General features: G+C 40.3%; 1 protein-coding gene across 1 annotated transcript in view; it reads left to right on the forward strand.

Annotated features, from left to right (window-relative positions):
* The window catches only part of LOC106539607 (solute carrier family 9 member C1-like), a 101,066-nt gene that overhangs the window by 72,468 nt on the left and 5,287 nt on the right, over nt 1–23,311 (forward strand). The window contains exons 19-24 of the mRNA XM_087704012.1: nt 2,134–2,282; nt 3,858–3,983; nt 13,875–13,973; nt 15,475–15,681; nt 19,033–19,170; nt 22,818–23,003. Of these exons, the coding sequence (XP_087560138.1) occupies nt 2,134–2,282; nt 3,858–3,983; nt 13,875–13,973; nt 15,475–15,681; nt 19,033–19,170; nt 22,818–23,003 (905 nt within the window). The remainder of the gene's footprint in view (nt 1–2,133; nt 2,283–3,857; nt 3,984–13,874; nt 13,974–15,474; nt 15,682–19,032; nt 19,171–22,817; nt 23,004–23,311) is intronic.

Consider the following 23,311-nt stretch of genomic DNA (forward strand, 5'->3'; position numbering starts at 1 on the left):
CAAAAAAGGCTGAAAATCTGGGTGCGTCTTAAACACTGAATACAGCATTTTCTTGCCTTCTAAAACTCCACCCCTTCACCAAAATGGCCATGCATAGCTTGTAGGAGATTTTCAGAGAGCTCCTGGGCCATTTTTTGCTCAATTTTGCCCTCCCCCAGTCCCCAGGAGCACTCTATAAGTTTCCTAATGTCCTTTTTTGACAAAAACTGGGCCCATTTTCACAAAAAATTGGCTTTTTTGCTCATCCCCCCCCCTCCAGCAACACTCTATAAGCCTCCTAAGGGCTATTCATGCCCTTTTTTTGAAAAAAAAAATGGGCCCATTTTTGCAAAAAACTGGCCATTTGGGGGAGGTGCAAAAATTTTTTTTAAAAAATTTGCCTCTTCAAAACCTTGGTGCGTCTTATACTCTGAAAAATACGGTATTCAGTGAAACACTGCAGTTTTTAAGTTAGAATACAGTTGTTAAGTGAATCTGGCTTTCCCATTGACTGCTTTGTCAGAAGATTGCAAAAGGTGATCACATTGACCCAGGATACTGAAACTGTGATAAATATGAGCATTGCAAGCCATGGGGATGCTGCAGCAGTTGTGTGCAAAATACAACCTGTCTTAAGTCACATTTTTCATTGCCATTGTAACAGAATAGTCACTAAATGAATAGTTGTACGCTGAGGACTACCTGCATAGAAACATTGCTTAATTTGATTGCAGTGTTTCAAGTTGTTATCTGTGCTGTCACATAATTAGCTTTCCTGTTTAGGGATTGTTTAGTTGTAACAGTACTGAATGAGGGGTAATTACAAACAGTCCTTGAAATTCTGGCTGTTCCAATACCTCTGGGGTCATGTGAACTCAATTTGGATGCTTGAGAACAAGTTCACATTTACAATGATTGCAGTGTCCTGTGATTGCCACTTGTGACCTACCCTGCTGACTTCCCACAAGCAAAGTCAATAGGGAAGCCAGCAGGGAAGGTGGCAAGTCACTCTGTAATTGTTCTCCCTACCTCCATATACCCTATGTCCTTCTTTCTTGGGACCTCCCTATGATTGCATGCATGTGCCTGCAGCATCCCCTCTTCCAACTTACAATACAATAGCAGAGTTGGAGGGGACCTTGGAAGTCTTCTAGTCCAACCCCCTGCCTAGGCAGGGAACCCTATACTATTTCAGACAAATGGCTATCCAACATCTTCTTAAAGACTTCCAGTGTTGGGGCATTCACAACTTCTGGAGGCAATTGTTCTAACTGTCAGGAAATTTCTCCTCAGTTCTGACCTGTTCTGAGCATACCCCTACAGAACCATATATTCCTTTCCTTGATACTTTCTGCTTAATGACCTCTGTGTCTTGGAATTAAAATAGCAAGCAGGAGTACCTAGGTGCCAAGGTGGCGCAGTGGTTAAATGCAGCACTGCAGGCTACTGCTAGATCAGCAGGTCAGCGGTTCAAATCTCACCGGCTCAGGGTTGACTCAGCCTTCCATCCTTCCGAGGTGGGTAAAATGAGGACCCAGATTGTTGGGGGCAATATGCTGACTCTCTGTAAACCGCTTAGAGAGGCCTGAAAGGCCTATGAAGCGGTATATAAGTCTACTGCTATTGCTATTGCTATTGCTATTACCTGGTTTGCCATTATTAATGCAATTGTCATTTACATTTTTAGTACCTCCTAAATGAAAGAGAAAAAAGAAATGGAAAGAAAGTTTATCTGCATGACTGAAGCAGTCATCAGTATCTTAAATTCCATAGTTTTTATTGGCACACTGGATGAGTGCATAAATCACCATTTATTTCAGGATGCATAAATATCTATTACAGATAATTCCCTCAACTGATAACATTGTAGAAGAACCTGAAATACATTCAATTAAATATCCCTGATTAATATTTACAGTTAATACTGTAAAATCCCCATTCCCTTCCCACTCTGGGACCAGCCAGAGGTGGTATTTGCCAGTTCTCTGAACTACTCAAAATTTCCACTACCGGTTCTCTAGAACCTGTCAGAACCTGCTGAATTTCACCCCTGAAATAGATGTATTTTTATCTGTGGATACCACTTTTGGCAGCTGTAGTATCTGGATACTTCATAAGTATTCTTGTATGAAAAAATATTTTTGTTTACTTTAGGATTAATGCAGCGTGACTATCCAGATATTGTCATTGCTGTGAAAACCAAACAAGCAGTTCAAACGGTGCTAAATACAGCTTTTGAAACTCTTAAATTTATGATATCAGGAGGAATTGTGGATAAAAATGAAGGAAATGAATTACATAAGGTAATTCAAACAAAATTATATAAAACATGAGATATTTCTGTTAATATAGAAAAATTCAAATTATATTTACAAATTTTGGGTATTGGGATTTCCAATGTTAAAAATAGAAAGTTGGAGATGTTTTCATTAACCTCATATGGATAAATTTTCATTGAAAGAATTTTGAGAACATTAAATGGTTGCATATTTACTTTTCGCACAGATTTCTGCCAAAATTTTGCAGGCAAATATAATTTGCTCTTACTGTTAACTGGAAACTGAGCTCAGTGCTGAGCTTCTTTGTGACCTAAAAATTTCTCCACCTTTCTTTGATATGTGCCTATTTATAGCCTGTAACCACTGCTTCTGCTTCCTATTTTAATATTTGTATAAAAGATTTTAATTGTGTACTCTCAAGAGATTTGTTATCACATAATGAACATTATATAATGGTACCCATCATCAAATTTTGTTGTATGAAGAAGAAACTGAGAGTCAATTAAACCTCCCAGTTGTTCCAGCCATGATAGATTGTAAATAGCTTAGATAATGGCTCTGAAAACGTTTCAGTGAGATAAACTCTAGAAATCGTAAGCATTGTATTGGGATCATTAAGATTTCTAGGTACAGTATAGTGAATTAGTAGGCATTTTCTCTCTCTATTATGTGTTTCTTTTTTCTCCATTTTATTTTTTATTAAATATATAAAGTAACATAATAAAAACAAATGCAAATTAAACTCAGAAAAAAGAGAGAAAGAGAAAGAATAAAAGTGCCAAAAAAAGAAAATAATAATAATGGAAAACATTTGGAATGCCTTGTCTGCTTTGTAGTGCACATCTTTAAATACTATTTGACATCTACATAAAACTGATGGAAAAAAATCATTGGTTTTAGGTGATATATCATCATTATACCTCTCACTTGAACCTACTTGTAGATCTATCTGTTTATGTTAAAGCTATCTATGGACTGGCAGTCTTTGGTGCATAATGGGTTTTGGCCTACTGTCTTGTATTATATTGACCTAGAGCAACACTTTCTAGTTAGCTTAATTTTTCTGGGTGGATTGTACATACAGTTTGCTTCTGCTGTTAATTAGCAGATAAGCCTTTTCCAATCAAAAGAAATGGCTTCAGTTATGGCTTCCTCCACATAATGGATTTCTAATCCTTTACTGTATCAGTTATTGGAATTGAGGGTATAGGAGGAACTAAACAAAGTTATCTAACAGTGGAGGTATATTTCTATTCAAAATTTTGCAGTTTTGGAAAGATTCACAATCAACAAATATACTTGATCATCATAAATATATAGTCTCAGATAAACGTGTCTCACCTTAGTTCTCAATAATATTCTTGGAGAGTAGTATAATTTTTTTGAAATTATAATATAATTAGCACATTGTAAAAAAGATCTCTTCATTAATCAGAAGAGTATACTGTGTGATTTAGAGCCTTTTTATCTAATTAGAATGGTATCATTCAAGATGTCTTAGATCTAAGAATGTAGATATCATTTCATAGTGGTTGTTAATGATATGAATTTAAAGAACTAATAGGTAATATGTATTATAACAATAGTCTTCTTTTTTAGGTGATTCTTTTAAGAAAACAACAGATTGGAAAACTTCCCCCTACAATTGCCCCACCTACTGCACATGACCTTCTATGCAATATTGTGTGGCTTCAGGGTAATAAAAAACAGATAGAATATATTCAGGTAATGATGCTTTGGATGCTTCACATAGGTAATATCTGGCCCAATGCATATCAATAGTTACACATTAGATCTAATCTTCATCTCCAAGCAGTAGAGGATGCCAAAATGGAAGAAATGACTATTAATCCTTTGCATGGTTAGATTCTCCCTTGTTCACTTGAGGTTTGTGTGTTTGTTACTTCCTGCTTAGATTACTACAGTGCATCCTATATGAGGCTGCTTTTGAAAACTACTTGGAAGGTGTGGTTAGTCCAAAATCCAGCAGCCTGCTTGTGAAAGCCACTTTCTCCAGAGCACAGAACTTCAATGCTTTGGGCTTCCTATCTAATCTTTAAAACCTTATGAAACTTGACCCTTAAGGGCCATCTATATCAATTAGTTCCTACCTACCCAGCACACATGTCTTTGGTTTGCTGAGGGTTTGTTTCCTCTGTAACATCTGGGACAGGGGTGTCAAACTGATGGCCCACGAGCTGGATGCATCACATGCAGGCACAATCACTCCAGCTCCGTGAAGGGAGAAAAAGTCAATACATCATGTGACAGCAACATGACGATGCGAGTTTGACACCTGTGAACTAGGGGAAACCAGCATCATCCTATTCATAGCATTGACACCAACCCTATGGAATAGCTTTCTATCAGATATTTGAATGATTGCATTGTTCTTGATCTTTGAAAATATCTGTCAGCCTCTGCTTTGCTGTCGCTTAGGCTGCCATGAAACGGGGAGGGAGGGCATGGTATTTGGGTGGGGTTACTCTTTGTGCTGGAGGAAGGTTCTGGAGTTCACCGGCTGATCGGACTACGCATGCGTGGGAGTTTCCCGCCAGGATTAACGGCGTCGACATTCCATCTTCGTGATGCCTTTTGAAGTTATCTCGCACCTGACACTTGGGAGAATTATGATTGGCCTCTAACTGTGATGCCAAGGGGTGGGGAATGGGCTATTCTATATATCAACCGCTTTCGCGCCTAAATGTTCAGATTTCGCTTCGCTATGCCTTTAATCATTTTTAATTAGTAAAAGTACACTTGATTTCCACACATGGAGACTCGTGGTCATTCTTTCCTAATTAGTAAATGAAGAGGAGCTGACAGTAAGCGAAATCTCACTAACACCCCACCAGGAGAACCCAATCTACCGTGGGGGGTGAAACTACAAGGAGAAACGGAGAAAATGTCTTTGCACGCAAGCAATGAAGAAATTGAAGAGAAGACTGCTGATCTACCATTACCTGACAGGATGGCTGAGCTGGAAATAGCGGGCCCTGCGATCCCCCCCCCCCGTTGGTCCTTGTCCGTGGGACAAAAAGAAGAGGGTGCCAGCTGGGATGCTGGAGTTACCAGAAGAAAACATCAGGAGAGGCCGTTTGAAGCGGGGGCCAAGCGAAGGCCCCGAGAAAGAATTCAGCTGGAGGACTTGGAACAAAGGCACTCTGGGCAAAGATTCGGGGAGGGTGAAGAGGCCGAGGGGGAATGGGAGCAAGCTAACCCAGAGACAGCTTCACCACCACCCCCAGCCAGGGGGGCTGCCAGACCAGGGGTTCCCCCTCCCCAGAAGGCGCAGAATGGCTAAAGTCCCTCCCTTAACTGTAAGATTTGACGGAACTCCCAAGAAGCTGGGCCTTTTCATTATGCAAGTTTATAACTTCATGGAAATTTATGGACCCGATTTAGAATCGGATGCCATGAGAGTTCGTATGGTGTTAATGGCTTTGGAGGAGGAAGCCGCGGACTGGATGATGGGTCTGCACCAAAGCAATTCCCCCCTCCTGAGGAATTTTGATGCGTTTATGACTGCGTTCAAGCGACGATTTGATGATCCCCTAACTGAGAAACGGGGAAAACTGAAATTTATGACCCTCACTCAGGGAGATAGGCCTGTGACACAGTACATTCAAGAGTTTCAACACCTTTGTAATTATATGAGAGGATGGGGTGAAGAAGCCCTTTTGGATAAGTTCGCTTTGGGCTTGAATGAGGACATTTATCAACAACGTGTTAATCGCCACCTTCCTAAGCGCGTTACTGCTTGGTATGAAAATGAGCAGATATTGAGCTTGATTTAATTAGACTCCAACGGGCAAAGGAGGAGAGAGAAAAAGAGAGGGAAAGAGCAGCAAGATCTCCGCCCCCAACACACAAGTCCCCTTTCCGAGTGAGAAGCGAAGGAAAAGGAGGCCCCACGGGGAAAATCAAGCCGTTCACATGTTTTCGTTGTGGAAGGGGAGGCCACCGGGCGCCGGAGTGCCGTGCTAAGCTACCCGCAACCCCCCCACCCCCTGCCAAAAGGGAAGGGAAATCAAACAAGGCCCCAGACAAGAAGAAGAAGGAAGCTGCTTTCGCTGCGGATGCTGCCCCTCCGTGTTTCATGCAGGATGTGGAGGGAGAAGCTGACGCCTCTACCGGCTCGTCTGATGATTCCGATGACGACGCTTCGCCTCGCTGGGTGAGTTCAAACAAAGGCCCCATGCTAATGTATGTAAGAGCCGTGGTGGCGCAGTGGGTAGAGTGCAGTACTGCAGGCCACTTCAGCTGACTGCTAGATCAGCAGTTCAGCGGTTCAAATCTCACCGGCTCAGGGTTGACTCAACCTTCCATCCTTCCGAGGTGGGTAAAATGAGGACCCGGATTGTTGTTGGGGGCAATATGCTGACTCTGTAAACCGCTTAGAGAGGGCTGAAAGCCCTATGAAGCGGTATATAAAAAACTGCTATTGCTATTGCTATTGCTAATCCCAATAGAGTTAAATGGGGTGTCAGAACACCTTCCCGCCCTTCTTGACTCGGGATGTTCCCGCTGCATGATCAATCCTGCTATGGTGGAGAAATTGGGCCTCAGGTTAAAAACTTTAAAAAGCCCTATTGTCTTTTGTCAGATAGATGGGTCCATAGCAGGGGGTGGCCCAGCCCATTTTTATACCGAGCCTCTAGAGATGAGAATGGGCTCCCACACCGAATTGATCTCTTTTATTGTGGCTCCTGGAATGGACAGGCCCCTCATTTTAGGCCTGCCTTGGCTTCGAAAATGGAACCCTCACATAAATTGGAGGGAGGGATGGTTACGTATTCGTACGAGCACACCTCCTGAGGGGAAGGGCGTTTCCCCAGAGCCTGCTGACTGCAGTTCTGTTTTGGCCGCCAGAGGGCAAGAGAGGATTGAAGGAGAGGAAAAGATTCCAAAAGTGTATTGGGACCTGCGAGGTGTTTTTAGTGAAAAATCCTCAGATAAACTTCTGCCCCACAGGCCTACTGATTGCTCCATTGACATTTTGCCCGGGGTAAAGCTTCCAAAGCCCCAAATATATTCCATGTCTCCTAGGGAAATGGAAGAAATGAGGAAATTCATTGATAAAAATTTGGAACGAGGTTTCATTGAGCCAGCACGCCCGAAAGTCGCTGCCCCTATGTTATTCAGAGAGAAGAAAGATGGCTCCCTGAGATTATGTGTTAACTTCAAAAATTTGAATGGGATCTCGGCCCAAAACGTCTACCCATTACCGTTAATGAAGGACATGCTTGCCCAGTTGGGGAAGGGCCGTATTTTCACTAAACTGGACCGCAGGGAGGCGTATTATAGGGTCCGCATAAAAGAGGGGGATGAGTGGAAGACTGCTTTCAACTACCCCATCAGCTGTTTCCAGTTCTGGGTGATGCCTTTTGGCCTGCAGGGGGCGCCTGCAGTTTTCATGCAATTGATTAATGAGATCTTGCATGACCACCTTTACAAGGGCGTTATCATATATTTGGACGATATCCTTATCTATACTCAAACTTATGATGAACACGTCGCTTTGGTCTGGACTGTTTTGAAAAAACTCAGGGCCGCTGAGCTTTATGCCAAGTTGTCCAAATGTGAATTTCACCAGGCGAAGATTGACTACCTAGGGTATTGTATCTCCCCCGCCAGTATTGAGATGGACCCTGGGAAAGTGAAGGCCATCACTGAGTGGGATGCGTCCCGGACATGCAGGCAATTGCAAAAAATTTTGGGTTTTGCTAATTTCTACCATCAATTCATTCCTTCTTTTGCCAAAATTGCTCTTCCTATCACTAATTTGTTGAAATCCAAAGGTGGTCCTAAGCCTAAGCCTAGCAAGCCATTAGATTGGACCATGGAGTGTCAAGCTGCTTTCGAAAAGCTGAAGCGCCTCTTTGCTGCGGAACCGGTTCTGAAGCATCCTGACATGGACAAACCTTTCGTCGTTCAAGCCGATGCTAGTGACGTCGCTGTTGGGACCGTCTTGCTTCAGACCAACGACCAAGGTAATTTGCAACCTTGTGCTTACACCTCCCGCAAGCTCACAGACACCGAAAGACATTGGGCAGTTTGGGAAAAGGAAGCATTTGCAGTGCGGTGGGCCCTGACCACATGGCGCCATTTTCTAGAGGGCGCTAAACACCCATTTGAGGTGTGGACTGACCACAAAAATTTGGAGGCTTTGCGGACCCCGCATTGCCTGTCACCTAAACAAATGCGCTGGGCCCAACATTTCAACTTCACACTCAAGTATATCCCTGGAGGGAAAAATTTCATGGCTGATGCTTTGTCCAGACTCCCTCAATACAACTGCTCTAAACTGAGTATTGTTCAGCCTGTCGTTCCAACATCTAGCCTTGCGGCTCCGGTGGTCACTCGCCAGCAGGCATGCTCGAAAGTGGAGGTGCCTCATGATTTTCTTTCTGACCTCAAATGCGCCCTTCCCCAGGATGACTGGTTTCAGCAGCATCAGGATGAGTGCACGATGAGGGACGATTTACCGTGGATCGGAGCCAAGCTTTACGTCCCAGCCTCTCTTCGTCTCGTCGTCCTCCAACGGGCTCACGATTCTAAGTTGGCGGGCCATTTTGGTTTCGTAAAGACATTGCACCTGGTGAAGAGACAATTTTGGTGGCCCTCTTTGAAAAAGGACATTGAACTTTATGTTGCCAGTTGTCCGGTCTGTGCAGCTGCTAAACAGCCACCTGGAAAGCCTCAAGGCCTGCTTCAATCTGTGGCTCGCCCTGTCGCCCCTTGGAAGGAAATTTCAATGGACTTCATTGTCGAACTTCCTGAGAGCCAGGGGCACACCATCATCTGGGTGGTTACGGATTTATTTTCAAAACAAGTTCATTTTGTTCCGTGCCACAAGATTCCTTCTGCTAAGGCATTGGCTAAGCTCTTTATTTCCCACATTTACCGTTTGCATGGAATACCTGATCGCATTATTTCTGATAGGGGTGTCCAGTTCACTTCGGCCTTCTGGAAGGAATTTCTTAAACGCATTGGCTTTGCCCAGGGCCTAAGCTCCGCCCACCATCCTCAGACTAATGGGGCTTGTGAGAGGACTAATTCTGTTTTAGAACAATATTTACGTTGTTTCATCAATTATCAACAAGATGATTGGGTGGACTTGCTACCGCATGCTGAGGTGGCCTACAATAATTCTGTTCATAGCAGCACTGGTTTCACTCCTTTCCGTGTTGTTTTTGGTCAAGATTTTGTTCCTATTCCTGAGCTGCCTCGTGACCAACCGCAAGTTTTCTCCGTCGCTGAGTGGAGCGAACGTCTGAGCCATGTTTGGCCCTTGACTCTTGCTACTTTAGATGCTGCGCATCGTGCTCATAAGAAACAAGCTGATAAGAAACGTACGCAGCCTTATCAGTACAGAGAAGGTGACCTTGTTTATTTGTCCACGAAATTCCTTCACACTACGCAAAAGTCAAAGAAATTGGGGCCTAAGTATGTTGGTCCTTTTCCCATCATCAAACTCATCAATCCTGTTTCCGTTCGCTTGCAACTGCCCAAACATCTCAACCGTGTTCACCCCGTGTTCCACATTAACCTCATTAAGCCTGTTCGTGTCTCTACTTTGCGTCCACCTCTCGACCCTCCACCTGCGCCCCTCTTGGTTGACGGTGAACATCATTTTGAAGTTCGCGAGATACTGGACTCTAGACAACGATGTAATCGGGTCCAATACTTAGTGGCTTGGAAGCATTTTCCTCCTTCTCATACGGAATGGGTTGACAAGTCCCATGTTCATGCCCCCCGACTGCTTCGACTGTTTTATTCTGCTTATCCTGACAAGCCTTGATTTCCCCCCCCCCCCTCTTCTCTCTTTTATGTTTTGGTTGTTCATCTGTTTGTTTGTGTTTTCTCGTTTTCCAGGCCTGACCACCTTTTTCCGGGGGACGGCCGGATGTCAGCCTCTGCTTTGCTGTCGCTTTCGGCTGCCATGAAACGGGGAGGGAGGGCATGGTATTTGGGTGGGGTTACTCTTTGTGCTGGAGGAAGGTTCTGGAGTTCACCGGCTGATCGGACTACACATGCGTGGGAGTTTCCCGCCAGGATTAACGGCGTCGACATTCCATCTTCGTGATGCTTTTTGAAGTTATCTCGCACCTGACACTTGGGAGAATTATGATTGGCCTCTAACTGTGATGCCAAGGGGTGGGGAATGGGCTATTCTATATATCAACCGCTTTTGCGCCTAAATGTTCAGATTTCGCTTCGCTATGCCTTTAATCATTTTTAATTAGTAAAAGTACACTTGATTTCCACACATGGAGACTCGTGGTCATTCTTTCCTAATTAGTAAATGAAGAGGAGCTGACAATATCTTAAAAACTCAGCTGCTCAGAAAGGCTTTTACTTAGCTGTCATCAGAATGTTACAATAATTTTAATAACAGTAATTATTGTTGGTTTTAGTTGTATCATTCTTTTTTATTACTGTTACAATTATTTTGGGGTTTTTTGCACTTCCATAACGATGTGGAATGAGCTGGTGTAGAAATAAAGGAAATCACACTTTCAAGTGTCTGAAAAAAGAAGAAATTCTTAAAAACCAATGAACAGCCCCACATATATACAATAAATCATATAGACAACTTGATATTCTTCAGATACAATTCCTACATCACTTAACCTTAGCTATGCTAATGTTGACTCAGCCTTCCATCCTTCTGAGGTTGGTAAAATGAGGACCCACATGGTTGGGGGCAATATGCTAACTCTGTAAACTACTTAGGGCTGTACAGCACTGTGAAGCGGTATATAAGTCTAAGTGCTATTGCTATGCTGGCTAAAATGCAGGAGATAAAGCCGTAGAAACCCCAAATTAGAATCTTCCCAATTGAAGTTCCTATGTGTGTCATTCTCTAGACATTATTTAAATAGACTTTTGACTCGCAGATCATACAATTATGAATCCTTAATTTTGTTATATGGTTTTTTCATTGGGTAAGTAATGCCAGAATACATAAGAAGAGCTTTCTATTTGATATGCAAATAGATCATCAGGATTGTAATATATATTGGTATTAATGAGTTATGGGCTGATCTCTATTCACTGCTTTTTGGATCTGGTCATATCTATTTACTCATGATGAGTTGATAATGGCAGGTTTAGGAGAAGAGCTTTAGACAACCAATTTATCTAAAACAATATTGCTGGAAATGATCAATAAATTGTTTTCATGCCTTCTGAATTTAGGTTTCTCATTACAGCAGGTGAACTTTCATAAGAAGAATATTATGTGTCCCTCTATGAATCCTTGGATAAGGAGAACTTGATATCTTTTTAGGGCCAGAACTTGCAAGAGTCATTGGTGACTAAGCCAACTGTGGGAGTAAAGCTGAGGATAAACAGTATACTTTAAAAGAACACAACTAAAGTTGATGAACTGCTGATCCTTCTAATCCTTCAAGGAACAGCAAGAGGCAACAGGCTGCTTGGGCAAAGATGCAGTCTTTGGGAAACAGAACTGGAAGACAACTGGGAAAGAGCTATAATTAATCGGCAGACTGTCTGCCTTTGTTTTTGGTTTCAACTAATTCTTTTCTGAGGGTCCCATGTCACAAACCAAGTCTGAGGGCTGACAGGATGACTTAAGACCATCTCTTCTTCACTATTCCTTTGGATTAGACTAAAATCAATGCTTCGAACTTCAGACTACAATATCTAAGCAGCTGTTTATCTCAGACATACTGCTTCTCTTGACTTTCCCTCCTTGGTAGATCTGCCATCTAAATTTGTTAGAGTTCATTACCACAACAGTAGCTTAAATGGCAAACCACTCCCAATCAATTCTGGCAGTATAATGAGGAATTTCAACAACCATAACGGATACTTCCCTTATAGTTGACTCAGCTCAGAACTCTGGTCATTGTCTTATAGGCTTAGTCAATAAAAAAGCTGCTCATTTTATTGCAAAATTCTGATTGGTGTTCCAGAAAAATTAATGATGAGAAATAATACTGTGCTTTCTTTCTAGCTCAGAATTAGTCACATGTAACTAAAATAGATTTACTTCTGATCGAGCAAACTAGGACAGGTAACCATCATTTAGCAGCTGTCTTGGACAGTGACCATTTGAAGTTATGATCATAATGAGAAATGATAATAATGAAACATAATTTTGCAACCAAAATCTGCATTCATATTTTTTGCAGTGTCTTTCTCTCAAGTCATGTGTTTGCCATTATAGTCAGTTACCTGTTGTCCTGTGCCTGATCTATTTTTATCCCTTCACCTCTCACAGTGGCAAGATTGTCTACACAAATTATCTTTTCCTGAGCTGCTTTTCTCCCCAGCCTAGTACTCCCCTGAAAAATGCTAACTGCAAGTTAACAAGCTTAGCTCTATGATCTTAATTAGTGAATTAGAATCTTCTGCTGGGATGTAGCTGCAATCTGAAATTGATAAGACTGGCCAGTTTCACAGTAAAGGCTTTTTGGCTTTCCCTTTTTGCTGACAACTTGCTGCATAGTATACTAGGCAGATGGTGCCAGTGCATTCCCTTGCTTGCTCTTAAACAGATTCTTGCTTAGTGACTATCTAGTTTAGTGAGTGTTAGCAGTTAACTTTGAAGTAACTTTGCAACCAGTCCTTCCACTTGCAACTTCACAGATCTGTAAAGCAAAAGAAAGCTGAATTAAGATTGCAAGCGTAGTCATGGGTTTACATAGTGATTGCTTTGCTTAATGACCAATAGCATTAAGGCTTATATACTGCCCCATAACACTTTACAACACACTCTGGACAGCTTATAATGTCGAAGCATTATTTGCATATCAATCACCCACAACAATCTAGGTCTTCATTTTACAGACCTTGAAAGGATGGAAGGCTGAGTGAACTTTGAGCCTAATCAGGATCAAACTCTGTAGGCAATGTTTGCCTGCAATATTGCATTTAACAACTGCGCCACCAGGACCAAGTTGCTTGCCCCAGTTGTGATCATTAAACAAGGAATATCTATAATCCCTTCTCCAACTAATGTAAATACAAACACTAATTATCTCAGCTTCAGGATGAGGCTTGCCAAATTAGGAAAAAAAGCAATCCAGCACAGTACTTGTTACTATCCAATTGCCTCCTCAAGAGACAGTAGGTACTGCATGAAGAATAAAATTGCTTTTGAAATTGCTAATTATTACAGGAGCTTCATGCTCATTTTTTCCAGGAAGAAAGAATTTCCAATTTGCTCCAGTCCTAAATCTAAAGGAATAGAGACTGCAGGATTTTCACATCCTAAAACAGGCCTTTATCTTCAAGCCAATGCTATTATTATGAACATTTTGGGAAAGTATTTGTGATACTCCTCCAACCTACCCACCCCCACCCCGCACATATTAATGACTTAAATACCACTTCAGAAAAATATAACATATTTGAGTTAAACTAACAACACAATTTAAATATCTTAATATATTTTACTGATGGAAATTTTATTTATTATTGATTTTTGTCTTCTAGTTTTAAACTTCTTTTGTATATATTTGTCAGTTGCTACTCTCTTAAAATATTCAAGCATTAAAAATACTTTTCTTACTGGATGTCTTTGGCGGTATACTTAGAAACATTTAGTCTATATTCTACAATACTATTTATTTTTATTTTCAGAAAAAAGCAGACATTCTTTATTATGATTATGGAGATAACATATGTGAAGAAGGTGATATGCCACAAGGAATTCATTTAATTGTATCAGGGATGATTAAGGTAAGATATAGGTATAAATAAATACCCAGGAATATAAATGGGAATGAGGAAATTAATATTGCTTAGAATGCTAGTAATATTGTATACAATTTGTAACTCTGAATTGCTACCATGTTTCCCCGAAAATAAGACATGCCCTGCTAATAAGCCCAATCGGGCTTTTCAGAGCATGCACAACAATAAGCCCTCCCCCAAAAATAAGCCCACCCCCAACTGTTTAAGGGGATGCACAACCGGTCCCCGCCATTACCATTGTACCATCTACCGGTATAACTTGCGCGGCAAAAAGAGGGCTCGCCGCAAAAACAGCGGCAGGCGAAGCAAACTGCTTCCCCCCCCCCCGCCTTTCCCTCCCACACAAAAAGAACCCGCCGCAAATATAGCGGCAGGCCAGCAATGTGATGACCCCTCCCGCCTGTTCCTTCTTGCGCAAAAAAACACCGCCCACTCCAATGGTAAAGGCAACTTGCCTCACTTCTCCCCCCCCCCCCACCTGCCACCCCTCGCTAAAGGGATGGAGGGAAAGGGAACCAGTCAGGCTGCCTTTACCATTGGGGCAAGGTGGGCAGTGTTGGGCCACAAGACACGCCTCTTACCTTTTTAGCTCCATCGCATTCCTCGCCATTATGTTCAGGGAAACCCCTGGTAAAAAAAAAACCTTCTCGCAATTTCAAGAAGTTTGATTGAACTCACGAGGTTGGTTTTTTTTACCAACTGCTTCCCTGAGCAAAATGGGGAGGAATGTGACGGAGCTGGAATGGTAAAAGGCGCGCCTCACTTCTCACCTGCCCCAGAAAATAATAAGCCCTCCCCTATAATAAGCCCAAGGCCATATTTCATGGGGCAAAAGAAAATAAGACCCTGTCTTATTTTCGGGAAAACATGGTACGAGTTTGTACCTAACTTGAGAATTGTGTTTCATTACGGGTCAAAGTTTTAGACTTCTTTGTTCTTTATTATTGTTTGCTATAATTAATGATATATGTATTACATATAAAAAAGCAGCTGAGTTTTGTTCATGCATTGTAACCACGTTCTTGCCCTTTTCGTCATTTTGATTACTGTATGTATAAAATTATTTTTTGATAAAAGTAGTGATCTACATCTACATTTATCAGAATTAATTCCATGATCTCAAATATAAGATTTAATTGGTATATTTGTTGTCATAATAGAACAAGGGGAAAAATTCTTAATATTTGGCACATAGTGGTAGTACCTTATAACTTGATTAATCTTGCAACCTTATCAATAAAATAAATTAAAAGAGTAATGAAAACATATGTGTTACTGATGAGAGATACACCACAAAGCAGCCCACTCTGCTTCTGAAGATGTCAGTCACAGTGGCTGGTGGAACAGCAAAATAAAAGCAAACTGGAACATTGATATCCAGCCTCATCACTTCATTGATGCCAGCTGTAAAAACCTATAATAGTACATGCAAATTATTATTTCATTATCTTTCTAAATGTAATTATTATTGTTTCTTTATACCTAGCTTTCTGGCAAAGCCCCTTCTTATGGAGTTTCTAAAGAAGTTAAAGATAATCAAAAAGAGGCTGACAAAAATATGTATGAAAGAATTCGTAAATCTGTTACCTCTTACTACACAGATTACTTAGTGACTGGAGCTATAATAGGAGAGCTCAATTGCTTAACTAAGCAAGAAATGGAATTTGGAATTGTTTGTGAAACTGCTGTGCAGGTTGGAGAATTCTACTTTATAAAGTGATTTTACATGGTATTAGAATTAAAGTTTTTTGACTAATAAGAAATTATATATAATTATATAAAATATGTAAAAGTTTCATAATGGTAGTTCATATTTTAGGTTTTAAAACTGAATTCAAAATACTTAACATTAAATCATTTAAATCTTAACAAATTTTAAACAAAGCATATTGAATTATCCAATTGCTTTGTATTATATTTCTATTTTCCCCAATGTTCTAAAATCAAAAGATAAAATTATATCAGTGTGGAACAGTATAGAAAGCAGCCAATTATTGTGTCCATTGCACAAAATTAATTCACTTAATATTTGCCAGATAAGCTGCTCTTAAAAATACTAAAATGGCACAGAATTTATGGCTGAGGAAATTACCCAAGGTGTTTGTAGTGGCAGTCATAACTAGATTAGAAACTGATTCTCCATTTTCAATGCTTCCTACATATCTATGGATAAAAGGGCAAATTGGCTACGACATCTGTCACCCTGTTGTTTGCCGATATTGATCCGACAGATCTGGGAGGCTACATTGGTGTATGTCCCTTAGCATTTCATGTCTGTCCCTTCCGAAGTTGTTTGCTCAGTGGAAGTCGACAGCCATCCCAAACAAAAGTAGTATATAAATTTTTGATCAAGGGTATATAATATAGATTCTATGTATAATTATTTCAGATATTGTCTATTTGGGGATTGCTCTCTTTGCTAATCACAAATAGTATTAGCATTTTAGGTTACAATGACCAAAGAAGAAAAAATATTTCTAGGGAATTGTTTCTTGCATCTAGAATTGAGGCATTGCCATTGAGTGGTTCCTTCCCTAGACATATTTTGTTTCTTGTAAAGAATGTAAGCTGAAAATTAATTCCTTTGTTTTATAGAGTAGTTTGAGAAGTCTAGTGCAGGAGAAAGGAGACCTATAGATTGCTGCATTTCCCTTCTTCTAAGCCATTTGTCCCTGTCCTAAGCCTATGGTTGAATTGTCAATCACCTTGACCTCCAGTTGCTGTTGCTAAAAGCCAGGTCTGCATCCCTTTATGATATTTTCTTAAAAGATATGCAGATCTTCCATTTATCCCTGGGACCTGGATGGACAGCAATAGGAATATAATCCTTTTGGGAAAATTCCAACTTAGTTTCAGCTGCTATAACAGTCACACCATAAAAATTGAGGAGGGGCACCATTATAGTTTGAGAAATTAATACAGTAGCAAGAACTACTACCCTGGACGTGAGTGGATGTGAGTTGCTGGTAGAGTACTAACCACCTAACTGCCCAGCAGTTTTTTATCCAGAATTGAATATAATGTTATTTTACATTTCTGAACTGCCCATAGTTGCCTCTGTCAAGATGGGTTGCAAATGAATTTAATAAATAAATAAAATAACATTAGTAAAAAAAAAATTCTTTGGATTGCATCTAAGTATTTTTTGTTCAATAAAATTATGGTCTAAGATCTCGGCTGTATTTTTTTACATGTTCATAAAAGTAAAAACTAGATAAGCAAAGCAAACTTAACAATTAAAATTCCTCCCAAAGGAATACAAACTAATGGGTTTCTAATTTCCTCTTTTATACATTTTCTAATAATACAATATTTATAGATGCTTAGGCCCTCCTAGAAGCTAGACCGTAAGTGATTATATTTGCAATACTGCATGATGTATTTTATGTATGGGGTGCCTTCTTGCTTAAATTTGGTTAAACATCTGTTATTAATAGTTAGATTTGCCATTGCTGCATATTCTGCAAATTTAAGTTCCCAAACAGATACTGTTGAAATTGTGTCTTTCAGTTTTAGCCAAATTTTATTCTCATATCTTATTATGTCATTTATCCATTAAATGATGATGCTTCCTGTTAACTTTTTGTGAGATTTTACAATTAGAAAAGTTGGGGTTCCGTTTCAAATTTTTGCATTGTTTTTTTTTTAATTAAAATTCTACGCTGCCCATATCACTCTACAAAGTGACTCTGCAAGACTTAAATCTTTTTTTACATGTTCACCACATGCGATAAAACATTATTTATGTTTTATGACATTTCTAATATTTATTACTGTATGATTTGTTTATCTTAGATATTATTAATGGAATTGTGTGCCAGCTGTAGAACATTTTGTACTAGCTTTTTTTAAAATTATAACTTGGTGTTCATTTTATAGATTTAGTCCATAATTCCTTCCCATTATTCTATTGTGTTTCTTTAAAACATTTACATCTATTTTACCACTCGTTATTTTGTTTGTTCTTTATCTGTAAGCATTTATATATGTGCCCTAACAGATGATGATGGGTTTGTATGAGCATTTTAAATTCTGTCTGACATTTTTGCCTCCTTCTCTCCTGTCCACCATTCTCTAATCTTGTAGAGTAGAGGAAAAACTTGAAGCTGAATATATTTTGATTCCTGAAACAAAAGTGAGAGATTAAAATCTTTGATTACTTGGAAGGACTATTTAGTTCAAACCATTTGGCTGTCAATCCATTTTGACTTCAAGCCTGACAAAAGAAGAGAGATTATTTGGGGAAGGGAAGAAACATGTTTGTATAACTTTTGAAAAAGATAGAAATTAACCAACCTGAAGCTGTGAGAAGCAAATCCTTTTCCACCTTCCCTTCCTCCATTTTTAACTTCAAAATAAAGTGGAATATGACAAATTGTTTTATATTGTTATTTGCTCTGTGTAACTTTTGATCTCAAAATAATGTCATCCCAAGTAAGCGTTTGTTAATTGAGCAGTGATGACAAAATTCTCTGGATATTTAATCCAGGATTTAATTAAAACATAGCAAGCAACTCTCATACTGGCAGAACTTTGCTTTTTGGCTCCTCTGAAATCTATGCCATGTAGACATCCAATGTTATGTTGCCTTTCTCCCTGCATGGTGATCTTTTTGTCCTCTGATTATCTTCCATTATCCAGGAACTTGCATATGTTCAGCAGTCTGAAACTACATAACTTTCCTTGCTAGCCATCTTCTCATTTTTTCCTCTCTTAGTCTAATAATAGTTCTTCCCCTGCCAGCTCCTTATGCCATTTCAATTTCTTCCTATTCTCAAGGTGTCTGCGTGTGTTTGTGTGCATGCATGCACATTTGTGGAGAACGTCATGTTTATCTCAATTACAAGTACAGCTTGTATTGTGTAGTAAATCTCATGACAAGAGGGCACACAGTGTTTGCTCCATTTTTCACACAGGGCAGGATTTTGTAAGGTTCAGCCGAGGAAGAAGTTGAAATCGAAGTCAATACAGTTGCCAAAATGCAACGTATCATGATAGTTGTAATGGTCTTGTGGCCTTACTTTATTCTTTTTTTCTCCCTCAGACATGTTTCATCTCTATTGATGATTTGTTTGAAGCTTTTGATACATTTTTGGACCCACCTTCCCTGGAATATAAAATATGGTTAAAAATTGCTCTTGATGTTGCTCTCAAAGCCTTTAAAGAAATTCTTCCAAATATGGTAAGTATGTCTGCAGGGTTTTTATGGTTCTAGTATAAGTTGTTTGGCTGATGCACTAACTGAAATAGAGTTATCAGTGAAGAAGCTGAAAATTTTAATAATTTTCAGAAGGGTAACTAGCAAACCTTCTCAGTATTTATAATGACATGTGAATATCTGGATTCACTGGTTCCTAGATGGTATTGTATAAAGATTTTTATATCTTTGCTATTTAATATATGGATTGTCTGCTTTGAGAAGATGGGGAAAAAGGCCAATAAACTATTTAAATTTGAATTAAATACAATTTGGGAATGACTGGAATACATCTGGATAGCTACTGTTTTAATATAAACTAAGTATTACAGAAATGCTGCGATTGGCCAGTAGTAATTCCTTCAAAGAAAAAAAAAATGCTGTTAAGTAATGCTGAGGGATATCTCACTACTTTGAGTTATGGGGTGCATAAATAATCCCTATTCAAGCAATCTTTCTTGTTCTAGTGGAAGATTAGAAAGCAGGAAAAAACATACATCTAGATTGATAAAAGTGAGATACAAGCAGATTTTCCTTTTAGAAAAGAAGAGAAGGGGGAAGAGAAATTTCAAATTGTTATAATCATACTGCTAAATGTAAGAAAAGGAACTTGGAAGATTGAAACAAAAGTCTGAATTATATATGGTTATGAAATTGACATATAGAATACTAAAGAACTATAAAGAATAACATGATTTAAATGAGGTATGAATTTAAATGGAGTCATAACATTTAGATTTATATATTGGGATGTCTCCTCATGTCTTAATCCTACTGAACAAATATATGTCTTTGAGTACAGAATGGAACTGATATACATTTAAATTGTGGTTACAGTTAATATATACTAAATATATATGACTTTACATATGTGTTACCTTTGTTGATTAATATTATTGTGCAAAATGGGCATTGGTTCTTACCTGACACGCCCATTCTCTGGATGGTGGAGACAGCAGCGATAATGGGTTGACCAATCGGACTGAGTCTACAGCTGTGACATCACTGGTACATCACTGGTACCACTGGTACCAGCTTTAACGAAGTAGATCTGTAGACTGACGCATGGTGTTAATCGCAAGAATCAATAACATACTCACGCTCTCCTCCAGAAAGCCCTGAGCTATTTCTAAGTCCAAATCAGTAAAAAGAGTCCCACAAAGAAGTCCGCTAAGGAATGGAGGTGGCTGCTGTCTCCACTGTCTGGAGAACGGATGTATGAGATAAGAACTAACGCCCATTCTCCCCAGTTGGTGGAGACAGCAGCCAGAATGGGACATACCAAAGCTTGTCCATAATGTTAAGGGTGGGTAGATGACTGGCCTGAGTTTGATTGTCCAGACCTGACTTATTAGAGTATCCTCCTGCCAAAAGTGGCATCTGCTGATACGTATCTGTCTAGTCTATAATGGTTTACAAATAGAGATGGTGAAGACCACGTAGCCGCCTTGCAGATTTCCTTGATGGAAGCTTGGGTAGACCACGCTGCCAAGGTAGCCGCACTGTGTGTTGAATGTGCTGTCACGTGTGGAGGGAGAGGTAGTCCGAGAGGGGAGGACAGGACCGCCACAGATGGGTCTACAGATGGGGTTTCCAGGAGCTTAGTCAGCTCTGGTCCCACATTGTACAGCCTCTTGTCCAGTGAATTTGGAAGGGGACCTGAACCTGGGGAGCCCCATTGTCTTTGGACCAAATCCCAAAATAATTTTGTAGAAGGGATGACCACCTTTTCCATGGTGTGTTCCAGAAAGAGGGGATCCACTGGTTCCCCAGTTCCTGAGTCTGACACTTGAGGGGGGTTTAATCCAACCTTGGCAATTTGCTTGGCCTTAAGAAGATGGGATTTAAAGAGAGCTGGTTTGAATAATCGTACGAAGGTAGGTTGGTCAGACGTTAAATCCTCATCTTCAGACAGGTCAGAATCCCTAACTGCTTGTTCCTCTTCCATACCCTCTGAGGCCTGATCAGAATGAGAAGGGATTGATTGAGTAGAAGGGCTTTTGCTGGTGTGAGATGGTCTAGGTGAGGGCAGGAAGAGGGGCCGGGGAAGCAGTAGCTTATTGCTATTGTTGGAGGCCAGCTACAGTCCCCTTCTTGATGGCCTCAGATATAATGGAGGCCATATCCAGCCCAACTGATGGCAAAGGGCCCTAGGACAATAAAAATGAAGGCTGTACCTCAGGAGAAGGCTGTGGAGCCGAAGGTGCAGCGGATGGTTCAATAGGACCAGAATAGGCTGGTGTGGATTCTTCCTCACTATCTTCCACACTTTTTGAGGACAGATCAGTGGGCCTTGGGCTTTCCAGGGGCAATGAGCCCAGCAGAAATGGATGAGGGCTGGCAGGGAGCTCTGCAGAGATTTGAGCCTGGAGCTTGGCAGCCAAGTGCTGTGCTTTTGCAAACTTCTTGTCCAGCTGGCACTGGTGACTGTCCTCTGCCTTTTGGGCAGCCTTGGAAATTTGGGAGGTCTGCCCTTTGTACAAGGCTCTGGGGCTGGTGGCTCCTTTTCCTAGTGGATGTTACCCCAGAAGGGCCTGCCATTGGACTATCGGAAGAGATGTCTGGGCTCGCCTGGCTTTGGTCACCATGGTAATTGGTGGTTCGGGGACTCACCCCACAGGAACCTTTCTCTGTGCTCTGCAGAGGTGGGAGGCTGATAGGAGGCTTGGCGCCAAAATAAATGGGAACGAGGCTTCAAAATAGCCACCAGAGCTTTGGCACAAACTGAAATCGCCGCTGGAGCTCCAAAAGAAGAAGAAATTGCCACTGGAGGCTTTTCTGCAGCCGTGGTTGAAGTTGAGGGGCTGCAGCAACGAATTTACGCAGGAGGTAGCCTCACAATAGGCAGAGGCTGTTGGGTTGCCGTCCGCAGGCTTGCCCGATGAGTAGAAGTCACAGGGTGCTCTTGAGTTACCTCGTGGCACCCACGATGAAGTCAGAGTCGAACGGAAGGCAGTTTGCAGTTCACAATGAAGGATGAGGAGTAGAAGTACTTTAAACACTTGAATTAGCAATTTTAGACTTAAATTTGGAAAAAACGACCTAATTGGCTAACTAATTTGGAGGAGAACTAATGTATGTATCCAGTCCTGATCGGACTGAGTCTAAAGCTGGGAGGAGTCACCAGTGGTACCACTGATGTCACAGCTGTAGACTCAGTCCGATTGGTCACTGGACAGAGACAACCCATTCTGGCTGCTGTCTCCACCAACTGGGGAGAACTTAGATATTTTTGTTAAAATATCTAAAGTTTGAGTACTAGAATATCTAAGGGGTCTTAACTGGAAAACTCTGCTTATAGTCAAGTATGATTTAGGGTACAAGTCTAGGAAATAATTTAAGTAAATGTATATGAGATAGGCAGCCTATAAATCTAATACCTAAATATATAACAATATTTACTGATGTTTTGATGGTTCATCCAAAGTATACACTAATGAGCAGAACAAGGCAACACAACCTTTCAAAATACTTTTGAGTACAACAAACATTTTGAACATGGATATGTAGTTATCAAAAATTAAGCTTGATTTAAGAGAAATTCTACTTTGTCCTGCATAAAAATCTTGAATTATAGCCAAGCTAGTTTTTTTTATAAATGTTCATCTAATTTATATGTCTTTGATGTACAGGATTGGTCATACAGAATGTGTATGCAGTTTTCTAATACATATGTCGTGGATGTACCAAATCACACTAAATGTGATATTTATGATGAAGCTATGGATGAGGTAATTCTTGTACATGGAACTGTGCAGGATTGTCAGTCTGGAGAGCATTATTTGGCACCATTCGTTTTACCCAAAACCTGCCATCAGGTAAGAAATACTTTTATAATTAGCCAATAATTACGTAATTTATAACAATCAGTAAGCCGAATCGGGGAGCAAATATCCTGTAAAGCAAGGGAAAATAAAATTAAAGAATGAATACAATATTTATGATATTTGGTCTTCATTTTTAAATTTCAGCACCTGGCCAGTGAATTGAAAGAACAGTATTATCAATATGAGGACAGTTAGGATTAAATATTTATTTTCAAAATGTACAGTCAAATCCAAAGAGCCAAATCAGCCCAACAATCATTATAAGTAGAGCTCACTGCATTGATTGTGTAGGAATTGTG

Source organism: Thamnophis sirtalis, unplaced genomic scaffold, assembly GCF_051295495.1.
Source record: "Thamnophis sirtalis isolate CommonGarterSnake01/CBP01778 unplaced genomic scaffold, rThaSir2_p1.2 scaffold_1, whole genome shotgun sequence".
Classification (NCBI taxonomy): Eukaryota; Metazoa; Chordata; class Lepidosauria; order Squamata; family Natricidae; genus Thamnophis; species Thamnophis sirtalis.